At 40.1% G+C, this 10,688-nt stretch overlaps 1 protein-coding gene and 2 pseudogenes across 2 annotated transcripts; all 3 read left to right on the plus strand.

Annotated features, from left to right (window-relative positions):
- Window positions 1–3,156: 3,156 nt before the first annotated feature.
- LOC117612495 lies at window positions 3,157–5,454 on the plus strand (annotated as a pseudogene). The gene is made up of 3 exons (XR_004583412.1): window positions 3,157–4,113; window positions 4,814–4,987; window positions 5,103–5,454. The product of XR_004583412.1 is annotated as an F-box/LRR-repeat protein At4g14103-like (transcript).
- An 83-nt stretch (window positions 5,455–5,537) lies between these two features.
- Window positions 5,538–8,670, plus strand: LOC117612485 (annotated as a pseudogene).
- Window positions 8,671–8,919: 249 nt separating this feature from the next.
- Window positions 8,920–10,440, plus strand: LOC117612486 (putative F-box/FBD/LRR-repeat protein At4g03220). The gene has a single exon (XM_034341173.1). It carries the CDS (start codon window positions 8,920–8,922, stop codon window positions 10,438–10,440), a length of 1,521 nt encoding a protein of 506 aa, XP_034197064.1.
- The last annotated feature ends 248 nt before the right edge of the window (window positions 10,441–10,688 follow it).

A 10,688-nucleotide genomic window follows, 5' to 3' on the forward strand; every position in this document is an offset into this window, starting at 1 on the left:
AAATCTGGAGATGTTGATTTTGAGTTTGCTTTGGCTAGTTCATCTGCTGATGGTCACTCAACTGAGTGGATTTTGGATTCAGGTTGCACCTATCATATGTGTCCCATTCGGGAATGGTTTTCTAGCTTCGAGGGGCTGGATGATGGAGTTGTTTTGATGGGCAATAATAATGCCTGCAAAACACAAGGGATAGGCAAAATCTGTTTGAAGATACATGATGGAACAGTCAGAGAATTGAGTGATGTCCGGTATGTACCGGATATGAAGAAGAATCTCATCTCATTGGGTGCTTTGGAATCCAAGGGTCTCAAGATCACCATGGAGGGTGGAGTTCTTAAAGCTGTGCATGGGGCACTGGTGGTGATGAAAGGTACAAGACGAAATAACTTGTATTTCTTGCAAGGTAGTACAGTTATTGGTGGAGCAGCTGTCACCGAAGCTGCTGACGCAGATAGCACAGACACCACAAGGTTATGGCATATGCGTCTTGGGCATGCTGGTGAAAAAGCGTTACAAGGATTGGTGAAGCAAGGCTTATTGAAAGGTGCAAAGGCATGCAAATTGGAATTCTGTGAACATTGTGTGCTGGGTAAGCAAACTAGAGTGAAATTTGGCACTGCTATTCACCACACTAAAGGCATTCTAGATTATGTTCACACTGATGTTTGGGGACCTTCCAAGAATGCATCTTGGGGAGGTAGCCATTATTTTGTCTCCTTTGTTGATGACTTCTCTAGAAGAATATGGGTGTACACCATGAAGCGTAAAGATGAAGTCTTGAAGATATTCCTGAAGTGGAAAAAGATGATTGAAAAGCAAAGCGGTCGAAAGATCAAGACTCTCAGATCAGACAATGGTGGTGAATATAAGTCTGATCCTTTCTTGAAAGTTTGTCAAGATGAGGGTATTGTGAGGCACTTCACGGTTAGGGAGACACCGCAACAGAATGGGGTGGCGGAGCGCATGAACCGTACTTTGCTTGAGAAAGTTCGGTGTATGTTGTCTAATGCTGGTTTAGGCAAGGCGTTTTGGGCTGAGGCGATTACTTATGCAAGCCATCTCATTAATCGGTTGCCTGCTTCTGCGAATGAGGGCAAAACGCCCATGGAGGTATGGTCTGGTAAACCTTGTACTGATTACAAGTATTTACACATATTTGGTTGTCCTGCTTACTATCATGTCGGGGAAAGCAAGTTAGATCCAAGAGCAAAGAAGGCTCTATTTATGGGATTTAGCACTGGCGTGAAGGGATACCGACTTTGGTGTCCAGATGAGAAGAAAATTATTGTAAGCAGAGATGTGACTTTTGATGAGGCTGCTATGGTAAATCAGAACAAGCATGAAGGTGAAATTGAAGCAACTAAGACCATGAGTAGTTCAAAGCAGGTGGCGTTACTGAAAACTCCAGTTGTTCCAGTAAGGTCTGATACTACAGACACTAGTCCTACAGTTGATTCTGATGAAGGGGACGAGGATGATGAAGAGGAGGCACCTACCCAAGAGCCTCCACAGCAACAAGATTCTATTGCAATCAGAAGATCGAGAAGGGAGATTCGAAAGCCTGTTCGATTTACTGATATTGTGGCATATGCACTTCACGTTATTGAAGATGATATTCCATCCGCCTACAAAGAAGCTGTCAGAAGTTCAGAGAGCGTGGAGTGGAAGAAATCTATGGATGAGGAGATGAAGTCTCTTCATAAAAATGAGACTTGGGAGATGGTTCAGTTACCAAAGGGGAAGAAAGCAATTGGTTGCAAATGGGTTTATGCCAAAAAGATGGAATCTTTGGGAAAGGACAATGTGAGATTCAAAGCCAGATTAGTAGCTAAAGGATATGCTCAGAAGGAAGGCATTGACTACAATGAGGTATTTTCTCCTGTAGTAAAACATTCCTCTATTCGTATTTTGTTGGCTTTGGTTGCCCAGTTTGACCTTGAGTTGGCTCAACTTGATGTCAAGACTGCATTCTTACATGGTGATTTGGAGGAAGAAATTTATATGTCTCAGCCAGAAGGATTTAAGGTTGCTGGAAAAGAAAATTGGGTTTGCAAATTGCAAAAATCATTGTACGGCTTGAAGCAGTCTCCAAGACAATGGTATAAGCGATTTGATCGGTTTATGATGGGCAAAAGTACACAAGAAGTCATTATGACCATTGTGTATACTTTCGCAAGCTACAAGATGGAACCTTCATCTATCTGCTTTTATATGTTGATGATATGCTTATAGCATGTAAAAGCAAAGTGGAGATTGAAAGGTTGAAGACTCAACTGAGTAATGAATTTGAGATGAAGGACTTGGGAGAAGCTCGGAAGATACTGGGTATGGAAATTGAAGAGGGAGATATTCTTCTTCAGAAGATTGGGACTGCTGACAATCCTGCGGATATGTTGACAAAGCCAGTTTCGTTGCTCAAGTTTAAGCAATGCTTAGACTTAATTGGCATTTGTAAAATTTGTTGATTGCCCCATAGGGGATTGGGAGACGACTGTTGGGAGTTCTACTTCGAGGGTTTGAGCCAAGGTGGAGATTGTTGATTATTGCCTCAAACCAATAGTCAAAAGTGGTAGACTATTGTTGAAGTTGCAATGTGAATGCATTAATTGGCTTTCACAAATGGTGGTAGGCTATTGTTGACTTTGCCTATGTGAATGCATGGTGGTAGGCTATTGTTGACTTTGCCTATGTGAATGCATGGTGGTAGGCTATTGTTGACTTTGCCTAACCTTTGGCTTCTTTGAGAAGCCACTTCCTTTGGCTATAAATTGGAAGCAAATGGTTTCATTTGAAGCATCCAACCAAGTGTTGAGTAGAAGAGAAAAATAGCAAGAAAGGCATTTTGCCAAAGAGTGAAACAAATTCTCTCTAGTTGTTCTTTGCTTTGTATTATTGTTTTCTCTTCCTTTGTGAGTGTGTGAGGTTGGGTGTATTTGGGTCTTTGGGAAATTGAGTGGTAAACACTATTGTATATCTCCATTGATTATAGTGGAATACTCCGTCGTCTCCAAACTGAATGTAGGCAATTGCCGAACCAGTATAAATCTTGGTGTTCTTCTTGTTGTAATTTTCTGTTAAATATTTTTTTTTCCTGCCAGTAGTTGTTTTTTTTTCACCCACAGTTAGTTGACGCTTCCGCACAACAACCCCTAGAATATGGAGGAAATGGAAGAGGCAAGCAACCAAAACCCAAGCGCCACCATTACCAATTGAAACCTAAACGATCTCCCAGAGGAGCTCCTCCTCCACATCCTCACCTGTCTTCCCATATTAGAATCGGTCCAAACCTCCCTCATATCCCAGAAATGGAGACCCCTCTGGTCTCGTGTTCCCTCCTTGAACTTCCTCTTCGAACTCTTCCCGCCATACGAGCCACCCTTAGATACTCGCCAGTTCTTCGCCGAGTTCATCGACAGCGTTCTTATTCTTCGCTCCAATTCTCCCATCCACACTTTTCGCCTCTCTTTCATCTACCATGGTCGCTACCGCTCTCATGTCGACTCTTGGGTTCGATCCGCCATAACCCGCCTTCGCACACGTGAGCTCTATCTCGATTTCTTCATCCACAAAGATTTTCATGACGAAGAAACTCATAATCACAGGTATGATTTCCCTTTCTCTGTTCTGAGAAATGGGTGCGTAGCAATCTTAGGCCTTACGCGATGTGATCTTTCGTTGCCGGCTAAAATGTCCACGCTGCGTTTTTGCTCGATTGGGTCCATGTTTCTCAATGAGGTTTATTTGACGGACCAGGCATTGCGGGATTTGATTTCGGGTTGCCCCAATTTGGAGGCTTTGGATCTTGAGAACTGTTTGGCGCATCATCATATGAAGATATGTAGCGCAAAGCTTAAGAGGCTAGCACTTAGGTATTTTTATGATTCTGAACTCAAAGAGACCATTTTGGTTGATTGCCCAAACCTTTGTTCGATCAGTTTTAATTGTTGTGCCTTTGACAAATTTGTACTTAAGAATGCGTCGTCCCTGGTTGAGTTTCATGTTGATATTTTGCACAAAATCGATCGATCCTATCGTTATTGGAACAAGGTTGTGAGGCTACTAGGACAAGCACCTAATGTTAAGCATCTTAATTTGCAGAATTGGTGGTTTAAGGTAATTTTCTGATTTTTGTTCTGGTCAGTTATCGGATTTCCATTTCGATTTTGGTTAATTTCTGAATTGGTGATTTTGTTCTTTTTTGAATGTGGAAAGTATGCCAAAAAGTTTGAGGAATATGTAGTAATGTGGTTGGTATTCTGATTATGTGGATGGCTTCTCATAGATAGGGTGTATTTCGGACTTGGTGATATAGCCGTGTATTTTTCAATAAGACTGTCTTCTTGGAATTGAAAGAGATGAGAACATGGAAGAATGTAAGAATTCTTAGCTTGTCATTTAATCTTGGAGTCGAAAGAAAGATGGAAAGGGTAATTAGTTGTTGAGGTCTGCTCATTATTGCAGGGTTTAGTCTAGCCAGATGGAAAGGGTAGGAAGCAGAGTATCCCTGGGAATTCTTATGGTAAAAGAGTCTCACTCGAAATGAAATCTGGTAGCATGTCTCACTGATCAGCCATTGTGATTCTGTTCCAGACATGCTTTATTCACTTTCTAACTCTGTCCACTTCATTGATGAGCAACATTTCATTCATAGACAGCCAACGTCTTTGGCTTAACCTCTGTGAAAATTTTCATTTTTTGCTGCTTAACCCCTTTGGAATTTTTCCCTACGTATGACCACTGCTTTCTGAGAGCATTATGCTGTTGAACCTCTTCTATATTCTATCTTAATTGTTTTCTGTGCGTATGCCCTCAGTTTCTGACATCAAAGGATTCTTTCCCCAAAAGTTTTATGATCCACAATCTCAACCACTTAGAGCTACGGACGGGGTTTACCCAATATGATCTGGTTGGCATGGCTGCACTGCTTAAGCTTTGTCCCAATCTCGAGACAATGATGCTGGACTACCATTTCAAGATAGAGGAAGATGTGAGTACTTTTACGTACATAATTACAGCAATTCTAGATGTTTCTATACTAATGTTTTGTCTTTCCTTTTTCTGTTCCGTGCTCCATGTCTAAACTTTGATCTTATAATCTCTAGGAGACTTTATCAGAAGAGTTCTCAAGTAAACCAGTTGAATTGAGCATGCCAAGTCTCAAGCAAGTTACGGTGACATCTTATACTGGAACAGAAGATGAAGTTAATTTTATGAAAATCTTGAGTACGCAAGGAGTTGCCCTAGAAAAGATTATACTTGTCCGTGGCCATGTTGGTGCAAAGTCGCGTGTTCAAATGGTTCTATATAGGAATGCTTCACAAAGTTGGAAGTGCTACTTACCAGATCTCGCCTCCACGACACTGAATTATATAGACTCTGAGCTTTTTAAACAGGGAATCAATTGGCTCATTGAAAGTTGAATCCCTTATTTTTAAATAAGATTAATTTAAAATATATTATCGCTTGTATATAAAAGAAAATAGATAAACACCTAAGTTAAAGCATAAAACGAATATATGAATTTAATGTTGCAATAAAAATTCTCTAGAGATAAAAACAATATAACCAACCAGGCCAAGAAAAAAAAGGAACAAAATAGAAGCAAGGCCTCTAGAATTTTGAACACGGACGAGGCAAGCAATGAAAACCTAAACGATCTCCCAGAGGAACTCCTCCTCCGCATCCTCACCTTCCTTCCCACATTAGACTCCATCCAAACCTCTCTCATATGCCAGCAATGGCGACCCATCTGGTCTCGTGTTCCCTCCTTGAACTTCCCCTTCGAACTCTTTCCTTCATACGAGCCACCTTTGGATACCCGCCAATTCTTCGCCGAGTTCATCGATCGCGTTCTCATTCTTCGCTCCAATTCTCCCATCCACACTTTCCGCCTCTCCTTCATCTACCATGATCACTACGGCTCCCATGTCGACTCTTGGGTTTGCTCCGCCATAACCCACCTCCACGCTCGTGAGCTCCATCTCGACTTCTTCATTCACAAAGATTTTCATGACGAGGACACTTTTAATCACCGGTATGATTTCCCTTTCTCTGTTCTGAGAAATGGGTTTGTTGAAAAATTGGGCCTTACGGGATGTGATCTTACATTGCCGGCTAAAATGTCCACTACGTTTTTGCTCGATTATGTCCGTGTATCTCGATCGGGTTTATTTGACGGACCAGATAATGAGTGATTTGATTTTGGGTTGCCCCAATTTGGAGGCTTTGGAGCTTCAGAACTGTTGGGGGCATCATCATTTGAAGATATATAGCACAAGGCTTAAGAAGCAGGTACTTGGGTATTTTTATGATTCTGAAATCCAAGAGACGCTTGTGATTGATTGCCCAAACCTCTTCTCGATCAGTTTTGATTGCTGTGCATTTGACAAGTTTATACTTAATAATGCGTCGTCCCTGGTTGAATTTCATGTTGATATGGTGCACCTAATTTATCGGTCCTATCGTTATTGGAGCAAGGTTGTGAGGCTACTCTTACAAGCACCTAATGTTAAGCATCTTAATGTGCAAAATTGGTGGTTTAAGGTAATTTCTTGACCTGTGTTCTGATCAATCATTGTTTACTGTATGATGATTTTGTTTAACTTTAAGTTGTTTCATTATTTTTTGTATAGTGGGAATTATGCCAGAAGTTTAAGGAATATGCAACAATGTGATTAGTGTTCTGGTTATGTGGAAGGCTTCTCCCAGATTTGCTAAATTTGGTCTATCAATGTTGTAGATTAGCTGTGTATTTTTGAATGAGACTGTATTTTTTAGTAATTGAAATAGATAATAAATGAGAGAAAGAAAGGCTTTTTAGCTTGTCATTGAAGTTGAAAGCTTGTCACTGAGTCTTGGAGTTGAAAAAAAGATGGGAAAGGGTAATTAGTTGTTGAGGTCTGCTCATTTTTCAGCATCAGCCTAGATAGAGGAAATGATCAGTGCCTAATTTATACAAAGTGGTCATGGATTGGTGTCCCAGGAAAGAAGTGGTCGAGGGACAGTACAGGAAAATAACATGGTTGTTTATGGACTCTATGTTCGATCACTAACCAACTAGATTTGGGGACAATTCAATGCAACAAACCTTTGGGAGTTAGATAACACAGCATAGCATTTACTGTGCCAATATCGTTTTTGTTTTTGTTTTTTCTTTGTAAAAGGAAGGTTAGTATTCAGTAAGGATTACATTTATGTCGTTAAATTGCAATGTTTATTGAAACTAAATATCCTGCATTTACAGTTTTTTAGCTGGCATACTGACATGATATGATAGGTAAATTTGTCAAGAAAAGTAAAGTTCCATTTGTTCTTTTTATTGTACCACATTTCTTTTGCGGCAATAAGTTATTAAACTTTCATAACAGGTATTGAGTTCTCATTGAGAATGGTATAAATGCCAATATTGTAACTTAAAGACATTGTACAAAATTGTTTTGAGAAAACCAGCTCCCAAAAAAAGGTCTGTCTGTTGTTTCTTATTTGAAAAGTCAAAAACAGGTTCTGCCTTGATGATCACTCGTTCTAATAAGCAGGATTAATTGATGATTAACCATGTCATTGTGCAGAGTTAGTTGTCCCTCCTTGATGTTGTGGCTTCAAGGGTATCCCTGGGAACTCCCTATCATAAAAAGCCCTCAGTGGAAGTAAAATCTTAGCATGTTGTAACCAGCCATGTGATTCTGTTCTAGACAATCTTTAGTCACTTTCTAACTCTGTCCAACTCATTGATGTGCAGCATCTCATTCATAGATGGCCAATCTCTTTGGCTTAACCTCTGCGAACTTGGGGATTTTTCGAATTTCACTTTTTACTGATTAACCTCTTTTGGCTTTTTTCCCTACGTATGACCACTGGTTTCCAGAGATATGATGTTATTGAAGATCATCTAGTATTAATAACTGTCTCTTATTCATATGCCCTTAGTTTCTGACATCAAAGGAGGATTCTTTCCCCAAAAGTTTTATGCTCCACAATCTCAACCTCTTAGAGCTGCGAACAGGATTTACCCAATATGATCTGGTTGGCATGGCTGCACTGCTTAAACTTTGTCCCAATCTCGAGACAATGATTCTGGAATACCTTTTCAAGAAAAGGGCAGATGTGAGTACCACATACTTAATAATAGCAATTCTTGATGTTTCTGTATTACTTATGTTTATCATTCTTTTTGTTGTTCCAGGCTGCATATCTAACATTTGATCTTCTAATTTCCAGGAGAGTTTATCAGAAGAGTTGCTAAATAAGCCAGTTGAATTGAGCATGCCAAGTCTTAAGCAAGTTACAATGAACGTGTATACCGGAACAGAAGATGAATTCAATTTTATGAAAATGTTGATTGGGCAAGGAGTTGTCCTAGAAAAGATTGTGTTTGTTCCCGTCCAAGTTGAGAACGGAAAAGTTGTTGAGAGGTCGCTTCCTCCAGTGGTTCTATGTAGAAACGGTTCACAAGGTTGGAAGTGCTCACCGGACCTCTCCTCCTCAGTACGGAATATTATAGAGTCTGAGCTAAAGGTGGATTAGGTTTAAAATTACATGGGGAATCCATTGGCTCATTCCAAGGTTTCTTGTTTTTCTGAAACTGGGTTTAAAATTAGATGATTATTACGAATATCAATATTATGTTTGGATTTTGTTAACGGATTATCATCCGTCTTATTTCTTCATTAACAAAAATTTCATGTGTGTGTGTGAGGGGCCGAAAGGCCCAAAACTTCTCTATCCTTGTCCTGTTAGGAAAGTGACTTCCAGTTCCTTGTTGATCCCCAAAACAAAACAAATAAAATAAAATAAAATAAAATCTTTCCTCAAGCAAAAAGGAAATATAAAAAAAGTTGCCGTCTGTATATATATATATATATATATATATATATATATATCGGGTCTATTCGTATCTTATTCTAACACCTTACCCAAACCATGGAAACCAGAGCTGCAAAGAAGAGAAGGCTTCTTATGGAGCAAGAAAACAAACACAATGAGAAAATCAAGGACAGGTTCAGTGATCTTCCAGATGATGTCTTGCACCACACACTCTCCTTCTTACCCATTAAATCTGCTGCACATACAAGTAATTTATCTAAAAGGTGGAGAAAACTATGGGATTCCTGTCCAATTCTCGACTTCTCCAAAGCTTGTCGTCCGACAGGGCTGCGATTTGAAAAAAAACCAGCTACGGTTGGGGAAGTTTATGGCCGGCATAGCAAAGTAGTTAATGGCATTTCCAAAGTATTGTCTGACCGCCATGAAAACTCTAATATAGAGGTTTTTGAGTATGCTGGTTATATGAACCCTAGTTGGTTGCTTGATTGGGTTCCTTGTCTGGTGAAGCATAGGGTTGAAAAACTTGTTCTCTATGTCTGGTTGGTTCACTCGCTTGACTTGCCTTGCTCTCTATTTGAGTGTAACTCACTGAGGAGCCTCACATTGGAAGCCACTCGTTCTGAACATTGCCTCCTAATTAACAATCCCGACACCCGGTTTTGGCTTCCATCTTCTTGTGCTCGGGCTACTAGCGGCCTTCGCTCTCTGTCTTTAACCGGAGTGGATTTCGCAGGCAACGTGTTATTTTCAGATCCTACTTCGTTCCCTTCCCTTGAGAAATTGACTGTAGATCATTGTAGAAGAATCAGCCATCTAAAAATATGTTGTGCCAACCTCAAATGCATAGAAGTTTGCAATATGGGTATAAAAAGCCTGGACATATCTGGAATGAAACTAGAGAAGTTGACAATCAAACTCTGTTTCAACGGATGTGGCAAGGGAAGTAGTGTTAAGATTTTGGCTCCCAATCTACTAACATTTTGTTGGAACGAAAATGACTTTGCTGAGAAGTGTTTGATTCAGAGCTTTCCAAAGCTCATGGAAGGTGAGATTAGTTCTTGTGTGCTACCAGCCAACGTTAGCAAAGTGAACGCTCAAAGCGCAGCCAATCTTCTTTCCTCACTGTCCCAAGTTGGGAGCCTTTGTTTGTCCTATCGCATTCTTGAGATTTTGTCGAAAATATATCTTGAATTCGGTGGTCTACCATATTCATTTATGAACCTCAAGACCTTGCAAATTTATACTGATTTGAGAAAAGCTGATATCCCGGCTATAGCTTGCATTTTCAGGAGCTCTCCTGCAGTCCGAAATCTCACAATTACGATAACCGCTGGCTGTGATATCCATAGCCCACCCGCTGGCTGGGAAAATCAAGCTCAAAGTTTGAGCTCCTTCCTATGTCACCTAAAGGTGGTGAATATTGTGGTTTGGACAAATACGATACATGAAAGTGTGATTAACGTAGTGAGGTTTTTGCTTCAACATGGAAGAGCCTTGCAAAAATTTGTCATTTCTTCGTGGCACTCCATGGTCCATGATCAACTTGCTACGTTATTTCCCCGGGCATCCACTCGTCTCGAAGGCTCATGGTTCTACACTAATTTTGTAAACACATAGACATGGATGATCATTATGGATACCACATATATATTGAGTTGTATATGTTGTTGATTTGGGATATTATCAATTCATAAATCTGGCGTTCAGAATTGCAGAATTTTGCTTAAACTTGCTAGCAAACTTCAATCTTTTAGTCAAATGTTCTCTTTATATTTGTCAAATTCATCCAAACTCCCGGTTATATATATATTGGTAGTGACCTTTACTTGAGTGTGATTCTCTGACGACATGTCTGATTTGCCTCG

This window comes from Prunus dulcis, unplaced genomic scaffold (genome assembly GCF_902201215.1).
Source record: "Prunus dulcis unplaced genomic scaffold, ALMONDv2, whole genome shotgun sequence".
Taxonomy (NCBI): domain Eukaryota; kingdom Viridiplantae; phylum Streptophyta; class Magnoliopsida; order Rosales; family Rosaceae; genus Prunus; species Prunus dulcis.

Bases quoted from the DNA above. Each gene is read 5' to 3' on its own strand.
- LOC117612486 (XM_034341173.1), top strand. From the start codon at position 8,920: ATGGAAACCAGAGCTGCAAAGAAGAGAAGGCTTCTTATGGAGCAAGAA.